Source organism: Alligator mississippiensis, chromosome 10 (genome assembly GCF_030867095.1).
Source record: "Alligator mississippiensis isolate rAllMis1 chromosome 10, rAllMis1, whole genome shotgun sequence".
Taxonomy (NCBI): Eukaryota; Metazoa; Chordata; order Crocodylia; family Alligatoridae; genus Alligator; species Alligator mississippiensis.
The window spans coordinates 54,542,411-54,560,414 of NC_081833.1; the positions used below are offsets into that span (position 1 = coordinate 54,542,411).

The window sequence follows — 18,004 nt, forward strand, 5'->3', positions numbered from 1 at the left end:
GGGAGGAGAGGGAGAGAAGGGCACTTTAATTAGAGTGGCTCCATGAGCGGCTCTAATTAAAGCACCCAGAGCATCTTGTGTATCAAAATGGCATTTGACGAGCTTAAGATAAAGTGCCCCCTCCACCCTTTTGAAGTGCGGGGACACTGATATATGAAATGTAAGAGGCTGCCAGAGCATGGTAATTACTATGCTCCAGACAACTGAATTGAGTCTGCTCTGAATGTTGGAATTACAGGACGTCAGGGCAGCCTCCCTGCTCGTGTATAGGTATCCATAGTCCTCTTATCACCAGTTACCCAACCCAAGTAACCATATTCAAGTAAAAAAAAAAGTACATACAATTCAATTTAAAAAAAGCTGTATTAGTGTCAGCATATAACAAAAATCACAACTACATTAAAGCAGACCAGCAGGGACAAACATTTTTGACAAGCATGCCACACCCTCCCTGTAAGCTACTCCACTCCTCTGCTTTCTGCTCACACCCTCCCTGTCTGCTACTATATATAGCCCACACCCTCCCTGTCTGCTACTCCACTCCTCTGCTTTCTGCTTCCTGCCCTGAATGCCCTACCCAATCTGCCATGTGCCGGTGTCACTTGTGACCCATGTGCCAAAGGTCGCCCACCCTTGTTGTAGACCGTATATGAATGGCAAGTCGCATATGGATTATAATTTAACACTAGATGGGGCTTATTTCTCTAGGTCAACATAAAAAAAACACAGGTAAGAGAATTCAGGGTTGACAAACCAATTATTATTTCAGAAATTAAAAAAGGTTATTTGTTTCATTTAGAGAAGATTCATTATATGGTTGTTTAAATTATAGTAAGTTTTTCTTTTAAAATAAACCCATTTAAAATGAAATCTGAATGTATGACAATATGTAAAGCTTAAAAAGTTTCAATAAAAAAAAATACAAATACTGAATCCCAGAGCCTTTATTGAAAGCTTTGAGTTGCACAGAAAGAACTTTAGTTACAGACTGAATGGCTCACTACAGCAAGCAAGAATCAGGGAGAAACATCTAACTTCTGAAGACTAGCTTTGTAGGTATTGCATAGCAGGTTACAAATTGTATTAAAGGGCTTGATCTAGTAAGGGAACCCACTGGACTGTGGTACTGAGTACAAGAAAATGGTGAAGTCATCATGGGCACGAAGACCCAGATTCTGGCTCCATAAGAAACTACTGAGTCTCTCATCAGGATTCACTGAGCCTGGAAGACAGATTCCTCCTGATTTAAAGCTTCTCCCAACTTGAGTTTTGATTGGCTCAACTGTCAAATTATAATTGCTTAAATAAATGCATACAGTTTTGTGTATCCTTGTAGATAGCAAAAAGAGCTGCTAAATCTAGTTTGGAGGCTCTATTTATTGGTAAATCTAAACCAATGAGAATGCAAATTTCATTAGAAAATAACTGAAGTCATAATGGAAAAGTTAATTAAAAATGGATTAAACATAAAATTTAAATTGCCTTGATTTTCAGCCCACCCTGAAATAATTTTTTTGTTAAGAGAAAAATGGAACTTGAGTAGTTGTATACATTTCCTTGAGGATGTTCTCTTTGAATTGTAGTGACACAATGCTCTATGGTTTACTAAAATAATCTCTTCTTCCAGTAACAGATCTTCTCTTTGATTCATTACAGTTAAAAAAAAACAAACAAAAAACAAAAACAAAACAAAAAAACCAACAACAACAAAAAACCAAAACCCCAGAAGCTGTGTCAATTCAGGCTTTCTAATAGATTTGTTTTCAAAGTATCCATTATAAGATAACCAATATTTTAGTTTTAAACATCATAAAGCTGGTTCATTTCCCAGAAATATGACAAATACTGTTCCCCAGAAGAAGATTGTCAAGTTAACCGCTCAGGTTATCAATAGGCAGAAGTGTTTGTAGAACTGGCATGATTAATTATCTGGATTATAAGTCCTTCATAAAAAGCAAATACAGGTTCCTGTGTTAGCTTTTTCAGCTTTGTTAACACTAGCTTTTCTGCATTTCTTTCCTTCCCTTCTCAGGAGAGAACAGAGAGGGGTGGTGACAGCAGGGACTGTGCAGCCAGGGGCAGTGTCAGGAGGATGTGGATGACAGAGCTTGGGAGGCCATAATAGTTGTCAAAGGAACATTTGGGAAGAAGCCCTCTGCTCTGGTTGGCCCTGGGCCAGTGCAATTCAAGGGATATATGGAAATAGGCAGGAAGAAAACAGGAACAGTCAGCACAGATTCACCAAGAGCAAGTCATACCTGATCAACCTGACTGCCTTCTTGATGAGATGACTCGCTCTGTGGATGTGGGGAAAGCAGCGGACATGATACATCTTGACTTTAGCAAGGCTTTTGATATGGTCTTCCAAAGCTTTCTTGCAAGCAAGCTAATGACGTATGTGTTGGATGAATGGATTGTAAAGTGGATAGAAAGCTGGCTGGATTGTTGAGCTCAATGGACAGCGATAATGGCTTTCCGCCTAGTTCGCAGTTGGTATCAAGTGGAGTGCCCTAGGGGCTGGTCCAGAGGCAAGTTTTATTCAATATTTTCATTAACAAATCTGGAAGATGAGATGGAGTGCACCCTCCACAAGTTTGCAGATGACACCAAGCTGGGGAGCAAGGCTAGGATTTGGAGCAACTTTGTTGAGTTTTGTGAATGAATTAGAGGCCTCAAATTATCTCTAAGGGGAGACTCGTAAAGGTAGAGAAAAGGAACAAGTGAGAGGAGCTGTCAGGGCATGGCTTCAGGAAAGTCTTCTGATGTACATGAAAGAGCAAAAGCAAGGAACTGCCACTGGCTGGGGGAAAAGAGGTATGCCAATTAATTTAGACTGACTAAAGCTTGGTTCTCAGAGAAACCATCATCCACACACAGATTTCTGAAAGGATGAATGAACGAACGAACAAACAAAAACTGAAATTAATGGCCAATCAAGTAAGGTTCTTTCCTGACTTGTTTTGTTTCATGAAGGGCATAGGACAGCAGGTCCCTGAACTGCGAAGTAAAACAGGCCACAGGAAGATGAATGTGATTGCAGTGACAAATGAGAACATGGCAAGGGTCAGGTAAAATTAGGAGTTTAGATTTGGGACTTACCACGGGATGAGAAGCACCAAGGTTTCTGATTGGAATGTACAAGCCCAAGTTGTCTCACACAGCATGCTCATACAGACCGTGAGCTATTGGTATCTGAACAGTAGGTCTAATGTCTGGAAAAAAGACCTGTGCCCATATATTACTAGAAGTGTTAAAGACTGTTATCCTAATAAAACTAACAAGCTTAGAATGCATTTTAGTCAGATTCAGATTCTAGAAGAAAGTGAGAAATATCATGTATGGGCAAAGAACCTGAAATCTGTTTAATGATTAAATCATTCAGGAAAAAATATTCGTGTGGGCAGCTAAAGAAGTGGCCTCAAGTCATGTTATCATTGCCATTTTATCAAGGTAGATTTGCCACAGCTTATTCATTATCTTTATTACTTCTCTACAGGCAAAATTAGGTTGGGCAAATGTGTGCAGAATAAAGGAAAGAAGCTATCTTTTCTGTGATATGTTTGCTGATTAAGAACAATGCCAATTGGCAAATCAGGAGACGGCAGAATGCTTAGGTGTTCCACCAGTCTCCAAAAGAAGGAAGAAGTGACACAACTAAATATATTTGGGAATAAAATTCTACATAGTGTTGGGTTTGTCATAGATATTACTGGTGTGTTAATAAGGGCAACAAAGGTGCTAAGTTAATGGCACAAACACTTACAGATAAACACAGGGCACTTCCTGTGTTTGATGGTTGCTCTGACATGGCTCATGTGTCCACCTGATAACCACTACTCCTGAGGTCAAGTCTTGTCATTTCATCAGTGAGACCAAGGAAATGAAGAACCGTTTGAAAATATGGATTCATCTGTCAACCCCAAACCATGGGTTGTTCCCAATGACTTGTATCCAGTACACCAAGCTAAAATGGCTAGCACCCAGACCTATATGAGACACGAGATTTTGCCCATGGACCTCCTACCATTGGAAAAGGGAAGACATGAAGTCTTCACAGAAAAATGTGTCCCACTCTTCCCCAACTCTTGCTATTTTGTAATTTTTTATGCAGGAGGAAGAAGTTAGAAGTTATACAGAAATGTTGGTGAAATGTTTTCATTAAGAAAAATGCATAAATAAGTTATAACTGCAGAATCCCTTACTTTGACAAGTTCCTGTTGAGCCCATATCTGAATAGGTTCCACTTGTTGAGGAGTTTGCGTTTGAATTCCATACGTGTTCAGAAAAACTTGTAGGCTATAAAACAAAATAATAGCGAGATTTCACCACAGACTTACTGCAGCCTAATTTTTAACAATGGTCTTGGTAGCAATAAATGAAGAAACAAAGCCATGAATATCATGTCAATTTGCTAAATAAATATTTTCATTCATGATTCTTTGAAAACTAGCAAAACTTTTTATCTCTGTTGCACTCAATTCTTCCTATAGAAATTGTTAAACAAAGTAAATGACTTACCGTTGACTTTCTGCTATCAAAGCCACATGGATGACCAAATCATTTTCTAGAGGCCCCTAAAAATAATGAGCAGACCAGAAAAAGATTAACAATACTTAAACGTTTATTAATGATGGATGTCAACTGACTGCCTTCCTGCTTCTCCCTGCTATTCAGTGCCTACAAATTCAATTTGACTGTGCAGACAGGGTAATGAAAAACCATGGAACTAAAAATCCATAAATCTCACAACTATCTGAGGGGTAATACTGTCATCAATGTTATTTTGAACAATGCATGCTGTAGACTTAGGGCAAATTCCTTTGATATTCGTATTTATATTTTTTAAACAGACAAGTAGAAAATAAATATGTGATTTATTCAGATTTGCAATATGCAGTAAAAAACCTTCAATTTATTTACCATAAAAATGCAAAGCTTTACTATTGGTATTTTTATATATTTTCTTTATACCTGGTATTTTAAAATATGATAGTATAAAATGCAACCTTTGTAAAGATTGAAAGACTTAACTGATCAGATAGCAGATACTGTTGACACTGAAACAATAAACTGAAGATTTCAACATTTTTAATCTAAAAGTAAAAAGTACTCTTGGCCAGACAGCTTTTAATTGTAATGTGTGAACAGTATGCCATATTACAAAATAATAAAACACAATTTCCAACGTTTATGACTAGCACATTAAAGATTTGTGAAATAAATTACAGTATTTTGACAGGCAAAGAAATACAAATTAAATTTGCTGGGTGAAATCCTGACTCTACTGAAATCAGTGACCGAACTCCAATTGCCTTGAATGGGGGTTCACCTGCCATTTTACTGGCAACATGTTCACAAAGAGAAGTAAAACTGAGCAGAATTTCCATGGCAAAAATTAAGCAAAATTGCATTAAGTTCTAAAAATCTATCATCTCTAAATATATGACAATTACTTTCTCTTATGTGTTCTTTAGAGTAAAAAAATGGGTCAGATTGTTCATTTACTAATTGTTCATTTACTAACTACTTGTCAAATCCAGTTATAGCTGATGAGTTCACACAATAAAATCTTGTTAGTATTTAACCCTGAAGAGTACATGAAAATTATTTCTGCTGGAGTCTGCAGAAGAACATAGGTATTTCCAACACTTTGTAATATACATATAGGAAACTGGGTAGCAAGATGGAAATACAAATGATGTAACAGTGGTCCCACCAGGGAAACAACAGTTAATCATAATCAGCAATCTACCAAATAGTTGCAAATAGAAAGGTATATGGGTTGTCTACCCAGTTAACTCAGTTTGCTATATTTTGTTCTAGAAGGAAAGAGACAGAGAGAGTGTGTGAGTGAGAAATGAAGGAAGTACCCATCTGTACTTAACTCATATACGACCTTGGTGCATTTTGAGACTAACCTTGCACACAGGACTCGGCTAATCACACCTGTCATCCAACAAACTGAGTACAACTGGGTGACCAGGAACAGCACATCAGAGACTAATCTAACCTGAGTTTGATGAAGTTCCAATCAGGGGAACCCTTTTTTGACCATCTAGCCTATCAGACATAGCTGAGTGTAGTGCTATGAACAGCTGGACTTCTACTTAAGCCATTTATAGCTGTCATCCAATAAAATTACATTGGTGACCTAATTGGCATATTACCAGGACTGCTAGTTTAAGACAGTATCACCAAAGAGAATTAGGATATTACTACTGGTTAAATCAGGGGTGAGCAAAATACAGCCCACAGGCTGGATCTAGTCCACCAAGGGATTATATCCAGCTCGCAGCTGCCCCTGTGGCACTCTTATATGGAACTGAATCCCACCCACTCCCACCCAGGGCAGCCCATGCTGTGCTCCTGCCTGCACCTACCCTGTGCCCACCAGTGGCACTGTCCTGGCCCCAGCCAGTACACCAGGCAGTCAAGTGGGTGCAAGGTGGCTAGGAGCTGGAGCCTCATGCTGGGGCAGAAGCTGCCTGGCTGCAGCTTGTCCCCTTTCTGGCTGGGCATGTGATGCCCTGCACTACCTGCTGCCTGGAACAGCACAGCAGGGGCAGGATGACGAGGAGCCGCTGGAGGTGGGGGAAGCCGACCAGTACCTGGGCGGCTGCAGGAGCAGTAGCAGCAGTCTCACTGGTGTGCTGGCTGGGGCTGGGGTCAGGGTGAGGGTCAGGGACAGGTGTTGGTAGGTGTGGGGTGGGTCAGGCAGAAGCTTGGTCAGGGCTGTGCTGGGCAGGAACAGGCAGGGATTGGCCCCATGCAGTGCCATGGAGGCAGCTGTGGGTTGGATGGTGGGGAGGCGCGGACTGCTCCTCCACTGCACTGCATGGGCCAACTCTGCTATATATGCCCCTCTGCCCCCCTCCCCCGCAGGCTGGCTCCCAGGACCTAGTGCAAAGCCACCCACACCCCCCCCCCCACCATACAAGAGTAAGACTTTATTTTGAGCTGTTATGCAAATGCCTCTAGATATACTACTAAAAAACCCCATAAAATCAGGAAAAAATATTTTTTGAAATAAAATTAAAATACTTTATAGTAGATGTTTGATTTTTAGTTTATGATCTTCTTTTTATCTATAATATATGAAAATGATATCTTCTGAAAGATTTTGTGTGTGCAGCCCTTGACAGCTCACCAAAACTTGTTAAGTGGCCCTTCAGCCAAAATAATTGCCCATCCCTGGATTAAACCAACATGATCATTAATACCATAAAAAAGCTGGATGGCAAATAACCTTTTTCAGGCATCAAAGTCAATACATCACTGTAAATATCTCAAAATTAGAATTGTGTCCCTATTTTATGGAGTTTCTTGGCTGTTCTATTTTTATCACTGAAGAAATTGAGTTTCTTAAGAATCTTATCTGAAATAAAAGCCTGAAGAAAGATCTTTGAGGAAAGGGGTTAATGCCAACTCTGTTTAGGTTTGTGCACAGTAAGCAGAAGGAAGAAGTAGAGTTCTAATTCAAATTCCCTATTTCCAGATGATAAAGTATCTAAATTTGTTGGGTAATTGAATTCTTGTTGCTCAAAGGTGTAAGTAAAACAATTTTTATCTATAAATTTTAGTACAAAAGTCTGAAAAATATCTGGGACAAAAAAGGAGTTAATAAAAATAAACTGCTGATGCCCTCATTTCTCATTTACATCTATGTACTGGTGTGCAGGATTTCATGGACTGCTGCACATGATGAAGTACGTTATCAGAAGGTACTGCAGTCTTTTAGGTGACTCGCTGCTTCAGTCATTTTTATTTTAGTAGACCTGGTTGTGCGAAACCTAGATAGACCTTAGGAAAAATACTTTGAAAAAAACTGTTTTAATGGATTTAACTAGCATATTCATGTATAACTAGTATGCTTCTGTATATTAAGCAGAAGACAAATATCTTTATGTTTTGTCTTTTAAGTCCTGGGGGAAAAAAGTAGAAAGTTATAGCTCTAAATAATTTGAAAGAATTATAAATCTGGGCTCTCCAATTGGTGGTCCATAGGGGGTTATGATACAGTCTCTGAACTCCTTCCCCTGCTGCTGCCCTTCCTATCACTCTGGCTACTGCTGCTGTAGCTGGGATCTCTAGGCCCCTCCCTCAGGTTTCACTTCCTGCTCCCACGCCGGGGGACAGGACAGCAGAGCCCCTTGTGCTGGGGTAGCCCACAACATGATGTAGTGAGTACAGTGGAAGAAGGGGCCATCTGGATGCATAGTGCAGTGGGAGGGGGTTGCTGCCAACAGCCTGTGGGTTTATACTGGTGAGGCAGTCCCTGGTGGTACAGTCCACACAGCATGTGGCCCCTGTCCACACAGAATTTGGACAGCCATGATATCAAATATCTTTCTGGAAAAAACACATTAGTACTAAAAATATAACTTTAGGGCCAAATATTCAGATAGTTTAGGGAGTGCACCCATGTACCTAATGATGTAAATATGGTTACTGCATAACTAGATAGGCACCAGTAGCAATATAATGTTTAAAAAGCCCTGAATATATCCAGTCAGTTCAAGAGAACTTCAATGCCTATACCTGCAGTGTACTCATTTTAAAGACAGTACATGCTATTTCATACTTCTGGTATACTTTTGACTCCTGTACAAGGACTAACTACTAACTTTGATGCAACACTGAAGAGAAGTTTTAACATGGGTACTTTTAAAATCTGAAAAACAAATATGCTTCATTCTAATATATTTCAGGTTATTCATAATACTGAAAATTCTTCAAAATGCCTGTGTTTATGCTGCACGTTGTGCACGGTTTATTTGCACACAATTACCAGCCGTCTTGAAAATAAAATTCCCCTCCACCCCCACAAAAAATAAAGGGTTTCATTTGGAACATTCCTTCCAGTATCAGTAATGAAGACATAAGCCTCCAATTCCAAACACCTAAGTTAATGACTCTCAAAGCCCAAAAGGGATTTATCCAATTTTGCTTTCACATTAGAGAACCTCACTATTTGATGAGGAATACCATTTGGGAAAGAATGTCTGGATCATTAAGTCCAGTCCCCCAAATTCACAACCATTTGTCCAAAGGATCAGCAATATCATATATTCTACCCTGCTATGAGCTATAGTAAAAAATGCTATGTGAAAAAAAAGTAAAAATAAAAAGCACTCTACAATGTGCCACAAGTACAGAGCAGGGGAGACAATGGCCATGGCAATATCAGAGAATGCATTAGATTAATAGGGTATCCGATAATCTCAGGAAGAGGATCATGCTCTGTTCTAAAGGAAATTTTTGTGTGTACTCCTCTTCAGAACTCAGTAGCTGAATTCATCTTGCTACATTGACAAGTTGGGTTATGATTTTTACAGCTGAATTTTATAAATAAAGCAAGAAAAAGCATTGACAAGACTCCCTTAATATATTTATCTGATCTATTTTATATTTAGAAACTGGTCCCTTTTATATTTAGAAACTGGTCCCTAAATCCCACAATACATTAATAATCAAAATAGTACTGCAATAAATTTGATCTTGTAGATATTAAAGAGGATCCTCAAACAGGCTTTTGTAAAAATAAGTTACCAGAAAGGAGTTACTGACAGTGATTGTGATCCATCTACACTGTACAGTACAGTTAGTGAAGTATAGGTACACATGCATTAAAAAGTTAGTTATTGAGAAATGATGTTTAAAAGGACACATTACAGAACAAATGCCACTACAAATAAAAATATGGAATATATCTGACAGTACTATTGTAAAGCGGAACTGACTGGATTGCTACTTCATACTTAGTTCTACCTTGGAAGAGAGTACGAGTGTTACTGAGCACTCCACAGACTAAAACTCCACACTGCTGGTTTCACATTGAACTTGTGCTGCACCACACAAAAATAAAATGTTTAGCATTTAATTAGGATAGGCAGCTTCAGCTATTTTGCTATATGTACCAACTGATATTTACTACTTAATGGTCTTTACATTTGCTATACTATGCAATAAAGTGTTTTGGGATGAGCTATGTAGTAGCTAAGGCATTCAATCTAAATAATACTTCATTTACAAAATAATAATTTAAAAGTCAGGGATGCCAAAGATAGAGCCTGTAGAGCTGTATCATCCACCCTTTGAGGCTCCTGGAGTGGCAGGAAATACATGGGCAAGGCAAGAAGGAACAGGGCCCGCCACCAAACTCCTCTTTATGGAGCCCCATTTGGGACACCTGTCAGCAGTGGAGGGACAAGTGACAATAGAATTAAAGCAGCACAGCTCAAGACCCCACAGTAGTTAATACTGTTGCTCACCCTACTGCCAAAGGTGGGCCCAGATTTGTCCCACGAGGAGTCCTGTGGTCCAGATCCAGCTCAGGGGGTGGGGGGTGAAAGGAGATTGACATTTCTGCTTAAAGTTACTTGAGCTGACCATATTTTTATGTACGACTAAATGGAGTGTAATGGAAAACAAGCAAAAGGTCTTTAGAGAGAAAAGTTTTCACATTACAGTTGACTGTAAGCAATCCTAAATATAGTTCATCCTCGTATATCTCTTGGCTCTCAAGGGAAGAGAGTGTTTGAGAATTTAGTTAAATTTTGCTTTCAGTTCATCAAATAAAGAATAATTTGTGCTCATTTAGTTTCATTTGTAGAACCTGCTAGCTTAACAACATCGTACATTTTTCATTATAGTAGGACTCCTTTACAGAGTGCTAGAAAATTTGAGAAAGTTTTTAAAAGATAATTTACTGTAAGCTAACATACATTAAGATGCATTCTAAAATTAAAATCTTGCCAGAAAAAAACACCCTGGAAAAACTACATATACTTTTGATTAAAAAACATGATGGAATCTCCCATTAAGTTTAAGGCCGTTACCCTATTAAGCTATATCTTTAAGCTTCTTCAAAGAGTTTTACTCAGGACTACTCACTCAAATGATGGACAAAGTATGACAACTGGTTCAGATATGTTTTACCATCTTTATTTAGATGGAGTACCCAGGACTCTACCAATGTACCAGCACTATCAGCTATTCTCCCAAGCATGGGGCACTGTAAAGGCAAGTCTTGAAAAAGGTAATGTTATTCACCTGCAACTGTGATTTTTCACACTTCATTTGCCATTTGTAGGTGCACATTCCCCTTGCCTTCCTTTCCTAATTCTTTGGGGTCTTTCATTGTTATTTCAAACAATGAAAAAGAACTAGAGCTGGAATCTATTAGATATCTTCTTGTGTATCCAAGCATTCAGTATAAGGCTATGAGCATGAGCCTGTTTTCTAGTTGGTTGCAACACAGCTAATCCCCAATGTCTAGATATGAAGAGGTTGTACTTCAAGGATATTTAGGCTACGGACAGAACTTACATATAAACCAGTATAAGTGATTGGCAACTGGTTTAAACCTGTAACAGAACATAAGTTCAGTGCGCGTAAACTGCTTTCAAAATGGCCAAAACTGGTTTAAGATAAACCTGGATGGATGTAGTATCAGCCTGAACTGATTTAGATTTAATTGGTTTGTTAAACTTCTGTCCCAAATCCCCTCCAGATTCAAGTTAACTCACAGTCCCCCAGCATGACTTGCCCCCCCCCCGCCACAAGCTCCTCCTTGCAGAATGGGTGGGATAGCCTTGATCCAAGCTCTCTGTTCCAGTGAAGCAGGGAGGCTTGCTTTACCACTCCCCAGCTTCTGGCCTGAGCCACTGCAGGAATGTGGCTGCATTTCTGGAATCAAATGTAAATGTCTGTTCACTTGCTGATTGGTTCAATCTACATAGCTCAGACTAACCTGTAAAGAATGAATCTATTCAACTTTGGGATTTTTGACTGTCTGTACTTAGCCTTAAGTACTAATATTAACGTAAGAGTCCTACATGGCTGTATTTGAGGAATACTTGTTCCCTGCATTTAAAACACTGTTCTTGAACTCCACATATGGACAAGTAGCCTTCATGTCATCAAATTTGTTTTCAAGATACTATATAAAAAGTCCATGCAGATTAACACCTGAAGTTGTTATCTGCATTTTGTGAAACAAATTTAGGTCTAATTATCTTGTTTTATTAATAATGGGAATAAAATTAACAAATTAGACTGTTTCAAGCACCCTATAAGTTACTAAATGCACCAATGTGACTGAATTTTGTTTTCTTTCAAAGAGAATGAAATAATTTAAACTTAAATGAATATATTTTTGTTAGCTATGGGGGAAGGGAACAAAGCATTAAGGAAAGAAACTGGCCTTGGTATTTGAAGACATAATTAAAATATCTTGCGTTCTAGTTTCATATTCCATTTTTAGTCAATTTCCTAACACTTCAAAGCAAGTACTGAATAGGCTTCCTGAAAGTCTTACTGCATGCTGATTTTGCATAAATTAACTAAATTAGATAAAAATGGCATAATCAAACATTCAGATTAACTGAACAAGTGTAAAATATAGAACAGAAAAGCAAACAAGGAAGAAAAAAAATTGAGAAAAAAAGGCAAGAGGAGTAAAAATAACATGGCAGAAGGTAGGGCAGGGGGGCATTTCAGAGACTAAATGGCATTCTCAAACATTCAGATTAACTGAGCAAGTGTAAAATATAGAACAGAAAAGCAAACAAGGAAGAAAAAAAATTGAGAAAAAAAGGCAAGAGGAGTAAAAATAACATGGCAGAAGGTAGGGCGGGGGAGCATTTCAGAGACTAATTGATTCAGAATGGTATGCATGCTCATAGGCAACAACTTACTTGCTCTGACACTAGTAATAGCTTGGCAGAAAAAATGGGTTTATATGGAAGGGAAAACCTCTTTAATAAGAAAAGTAAAAAGTGGGTTTAGTAGGTCAGCTGAGATGATTAGGTCAATGAATCCCTTGAAAGACACTAGAGTTGACAGCTGGCCAAGAAATGGGATAAGAATCTAAAGCCCCCACTTAGACGACAGTTAAACACAATCCAATCTGTGGAATTTTGCTGCAAATTCCTAGTCATTATTTTATTTGTTTGCTTGTTTTCTTAAGGGCAGCTGCTCTGATGTCAGTGATGGCAAGTCCAGGGAAGTTAGTATTTTGCCATGGGCTCCTATGTGTTTCTGGAATTGATGTGAAATCAGTGACCATTGATTTTTCAGAGGGACTGCCCCTCTGCAACCGGCCAATGTAGACAGCAGAGAGACACCATAAGCAAGTGATGGCATGTATCACTGGTGGAAGAGTAAGTGAATGAACACTAGATGTTACCATTTGTATTGCTTGGCCCAGTGATCATGTGGTCTGTATTGATGTGGGGAGGGGACAGCTGGCATCTGGGTCTATAACAAGGCCTGGGGGCTTCGTAAGAATTGGTAGGAATTAGGTAGCTGGAAAGACATTATTTGAGGTTGGGGGCCTGCCTATAAGCCAGGACAGGCTTGTCCAAATGCTAGCTTGAGATGAACATTATTTTCCAGGAGCAGTTGAGAGGGGGCATCATTAAGGATGTGTTTAAGGCAGCAATTATCAATATTTTTAGACTTGAGGCACCCTTTGTTTGACTGAAGGCACTCTAGCTATTATCTTTCTTTTGTTTTTTGACTATAAAAAAAATAGACAATTCTTCTGTTGCAAAGAACCCAGAAAGACCACAATACAGACTGTTTGACACTGGGTTCCTACTTGAAATTTTTGGGTAGGGACAGACATTACATATAAACCAGTTTAAGTGATCAGAAACTGATGTAAATCTGTAACAGAACAGATGTTCAGTGCACATAAATCAGCTTGAAAATAGCTGAAATCACTTTGAGATAAACTTGGTTGAATGCAGTATCAGACTTAATTGTTTGGCTCAAACTGGTTTATGTAATGTCTGTCCCAGAGCCCTTCCTGGTTTAACTTAAACCAGAGTCCCCCAGCATCCCAGATGCTTTGCATCCCTGGGCAGGGCTCTCTGCTCCAGAGCAGGGCTGGCCCCGCTCCTCTGCTCCCTGGAGGGAATGCAGGCACAGCAGGGTCTGCCTGGCTTCCCCTTGCCCCACCCCCACTCCTTTGTCAAGAAGGGATTCCCCTCCCCTCTCTCACAGCACAAACTGTAGCCAGCACATGGTAGGCTAGCTAATGCTGAGAGGTATCTGTGTAAGGACAAAGGCAAACACAACTGTGTCCACTTAGGGCTTTTCAGAGCTAATCAACAGGTTAGCTGGTAATGTCCCTCCATTCCTTCCTTGGAAAAAGTTCTTTAAGAAGAGCTTGACCTAATGAGAGGCTTTTGCTTTCTTCATGGAGTGCTAAATGCTGTGTTATGAACTCCCTGCTGGCTCCCTCATTGATCAGGAGCAGCAAGGTGGGAGGGAACCCCTCCATAATCAGAGCATCCTGTTGGGGCCTGGACACACCCTGCCCTCAGCTCAGCAGTGTGGAAGGGAGGGCTACTTTAGCTTGTAGCCTGAGCCACTGCAGGCATGTGCGTGCATTTCTTCAGTTCAGAGGGAATGTCTATGTAGTTGCAAACAGTTTCAACCTAGGTAGGTTACATTAACCTGCCCAGATCGAATCAACTCAGGCTCAGGCTTTTTGAATGCCTGTCCCTAACCTTTGAATTTATCTTGTGAATCATGCGTAGATGTTTGTACACTTAACAGCATTAATGTTACATGGCACCCTTAAAGGATCTTGCAACACCCTAGTTGCAACAATATTTGTCAATAAACATGTAACATACCATTGCTCTGGAAAGCCCAGCAACATACATGACCAGGAAAAGCAGTTACTTTCTTTAGACTTCTGGCACCGACATGAACGATAGATTAGCTAGATCACTATTGATGTAGAAGCAATATTTACTGTCCCAACTCTACACTTACTACTAGAGATACTTTGCAATCTACCTCTACACTCATGACTACATTCTTTTAAAAGGTAAACCATATACTTAGTGAGAGCACCTAAACAGCTTTGAAATAAGTCTGAGCTACTTCCAGGAAAATTTCAGGAAGTTTTGTTTCTTATCTTTTCTAGTCTGCCCATCCTTCAAAATCTATGAGGCACTCTTGTTATTATCAGTGACCTTGCCAAAGCTATTCCTTGAAAGCCACCCCTTTCTCCCTGTGCTAAAAGAAACTGATTAGGAGGAGAATCAACTTGAAAAGGGAAGATATAGCTTCTAACCTGTCTGAATACTCATTCTTTGAGTGAGAAACTAGGGAGCAGAAGGAATGTACACTTCAGGAAATACAGAAAGACCAACAAATGCCAAGGAGAAGTTTAAAGACATACAGCTTCTCATACAACTAGCCTACAAAAGCCCATGATTCTCATAGAGTTGAATCCCACCAGTCATAGCACAACACCATAGATCTGCTATGACTATGGTGACAGATGACAGAACAATGAACAAGGGGTTCAACTTGCAGCAAGGGAAGTTTAGGTTATATATTAGGAAAAAACTCTCAGACTGGGGGGGTATAGTAAAGCACTGAAACAGGTTACCCAGAGAAGTTGTGGAATCTCCATCCTTGGAGATTTTTAAGACCTGGCTAGACAAAGCTTTGGCTGGGATGATCTATTTGAGGCTGATCCTACTCTGAGCAGGGGGGTGGACTAGATAACCTCCTGAGGTCCCTTTCACTTCTCATTTCTTGTGATTCTAAGAAGCTTGTGTGCAGGGAAAGATTGTTGTGTTCATTGTAGTCATTTCCATATCAGTACTTCTGTACCAACACTTCTCATCCTGGGTTTCTCAGCCTCTCCCCTTGTGTTTGCCTGAAGCAGCTAAAAAGACACCTTTGTGACTCTAATGTGTAAGTGGGGATAACTTTAGACAGAATGTCTTTGCCCTTCAGCAGCTCCTTTCACAAGCAACAGGGCTCTTCTCTCCTGTTTTGAGATGTGTCTTTTAAATTACCATTAAAACACCCTTAACCTACCTAGATTTACTTTTGTTATGAACTAACCTAGACAAAACAGTTTTAGTATCTGATGATGTAGACTATTGCCTACAAAAGCCCATGATTCTCTGAACTAGTCTCTTGTGAGACTGGTTAGTTTGATGGTGAGCATGTGTATGGTACAGGGACTGGAAAGAGGAAATTGTGTCAGATCTGTTTTCCTCGACTCCTCCTCAATATAATTTCCTTGCCTAGTCTTCTTCCCAGCTCCTTATGTGAATTCAGTCTCCCTCTCCAAACCTACTGGCTTCCAGTCCTCATGTTCTGTTTCCCAGTCTCTTTGCCCTACCTGTCTCAGAGTATATCTATACTGAATGTCAAAGTATATTGCAGTATATGAGCTAGTTGTAAGCAAGCTAATTTTAGTACCTAAAGCAGTCTGTTGCTCTGGAGCATGGGGTTCAGCATGAACAAATGTATTCTGTTTGTGAGGTATTCTTTTACATGGACAAAACAATATTATTTCCCTAGTCTCAATGTCCAAAATAGCTGAACTGGTTTTGTTGATTTTTAAAAAAAAATAATTTCCTGACACACTCATCAGGGAAAGCTTCAGGACAGAAGATTGATAAAAGTTACAAGCATTTGAAAATGAGATCCATCTTCTAATGAGAAATGCTGGTCAACCTTAATAATAGCCAGTATGACTTACCTATCACAGGAACAATGCAAATACTACTGGTCTGAATGGTCTTTGAGGACAAAATATGAATGTAATTACAAAAGATACATCTAATCCATCCATAACAGCTCATCTAATCCAAGGGTGCTAAATCCCTGGCCTGTAGGCTCCTCATGGGTCCAGAGTATTGGCAGGAGGGGAATGATAGCAATTAACACTGCCATGGCTCCCCCATTGCCAAATTTCCAAGCCCTGTGCAGCTGGATTGGACCCCCACTGAGCCACTGATCAGGCCCTGGCCAGGATGTTGCCACGTGGCTAGATTGGGCTTTAGCCACATCAACCCTGCACTTAGGGCCTGCACTCAGGGATTGGGTCCTGGTCGTGCCAACATCATGCACTCAGCTGGGGCAGCAGAGCATGCAAGATTGGACCCATGGACCAGAACCAGTTTATGGACGAACCTGAAACTGCTTCTCCAGCCTGCAAGATGGAATGGTTGGGCATCACTGATCTAATCCAATGCTCAGTCTATAAAAGTGGTCAGTACAAGATTATTCAAAAGCAAAACAAGAAAATCTGTAAAGGAATAACTTGCCATGACAAGGTATCTTCTTATTCGTTGAGAGGCAAGGATTGCTTTGAGTGATATCGTATTTTGGATCAACTGCATAGTTGGGATAAAGTTAGACAAGCTTTGAAATGTAAGACATACTTCTTGACGTCTGAGGAGAAAAGTCAGCTATCTATCACACAGTGGTTGAGCTTTTGCCTACAGCATGAGGGTACATATCCTTTATACTTATTCTATACTATTTAATGTAACTGGAATTTCTTGTTATTCATAGAATTTTCTAATACTTTTTTCAATTCTATTTAGCTTTTGAAGTCTCTCTCTTGTGATGCTAAGTTTCACAAGCTAATTACGCACTGCTAAATGAATTCCTTTCATCCGTTTCAAAATTTTTGCTTCTCAGATTCATTTGGATATTCCGATCTGTTCTTATATTTCAAGAATGATGACATAGAAGTGACTGATTTATCACCCCTGTGCTATTTGTTGTATTATGTACCCACCATGGACACATCCACACATGCAGGCATGTGCGCTTGCAGCAGTTTAAATAAGAGCGGTACAAAATTGTGCCGGGGATTTTTGCCTCAGTGCGCATGTCTGGACATGCCTGGAAATGCACTTTGGTGTGGGGCAAGTTGTGCCACTTGGGGTACAATGATCCTGCCCAGCTCATCCTGGATCTTCAGCCAGGGGGAGCTAGAGCCTGGGGCCAGCACCTGTACTGGTCCTAGCAGTAAAAAAAACCTACCCTGGCAAGCAGTTCAGAGCTAGCTGCTCTCAGGAGCTTCTGGGGCCTAGCCAATTGGTATTTGGGGACACTAGCCCTTCGTGCCAGCTGGACTGCTGAAGCAGCCCTAATTACAGTTCCCTACATCCTCTACCCACTGCAGCAGTGGGGGCTACTGCCTGGCTAGGACCTGCTGCCACCTGCA

At 40.0% G+C, this 18,004-nt stretch overlaps 1 protein-coding gene across 3 annotated transcripts in view; it reads right to left on the minus strand.

Moving 5' to 3' along the window:
• The window catches only part of PHKB (phosphorylase kinase regulatory subunit beta), a 205,508-nt gene that overhangs the window by 41,292 nt on the left and 146,212 nt on the right, over nt 1–18,004 (minus strand). For all 3 annotated transcript variants that reach the window (XM_014603360.3, XM_014603361.3, XM_006271202.4), the window contains 2 exons: nt 4,519–4,574; nt 4,203–4,296 (listed from right to left, as the gene is read on the minus strand). In XM_014603360.3, the coding sequence (XP_014458846.1) occupies nt 4,203–4,296; nt 4,519–4,574 (150 nt within the window). The remainder of the gene's footprint in view (nt 1–4,202; nt 4,297–4,518; nt 4,575–18,004) is intronic.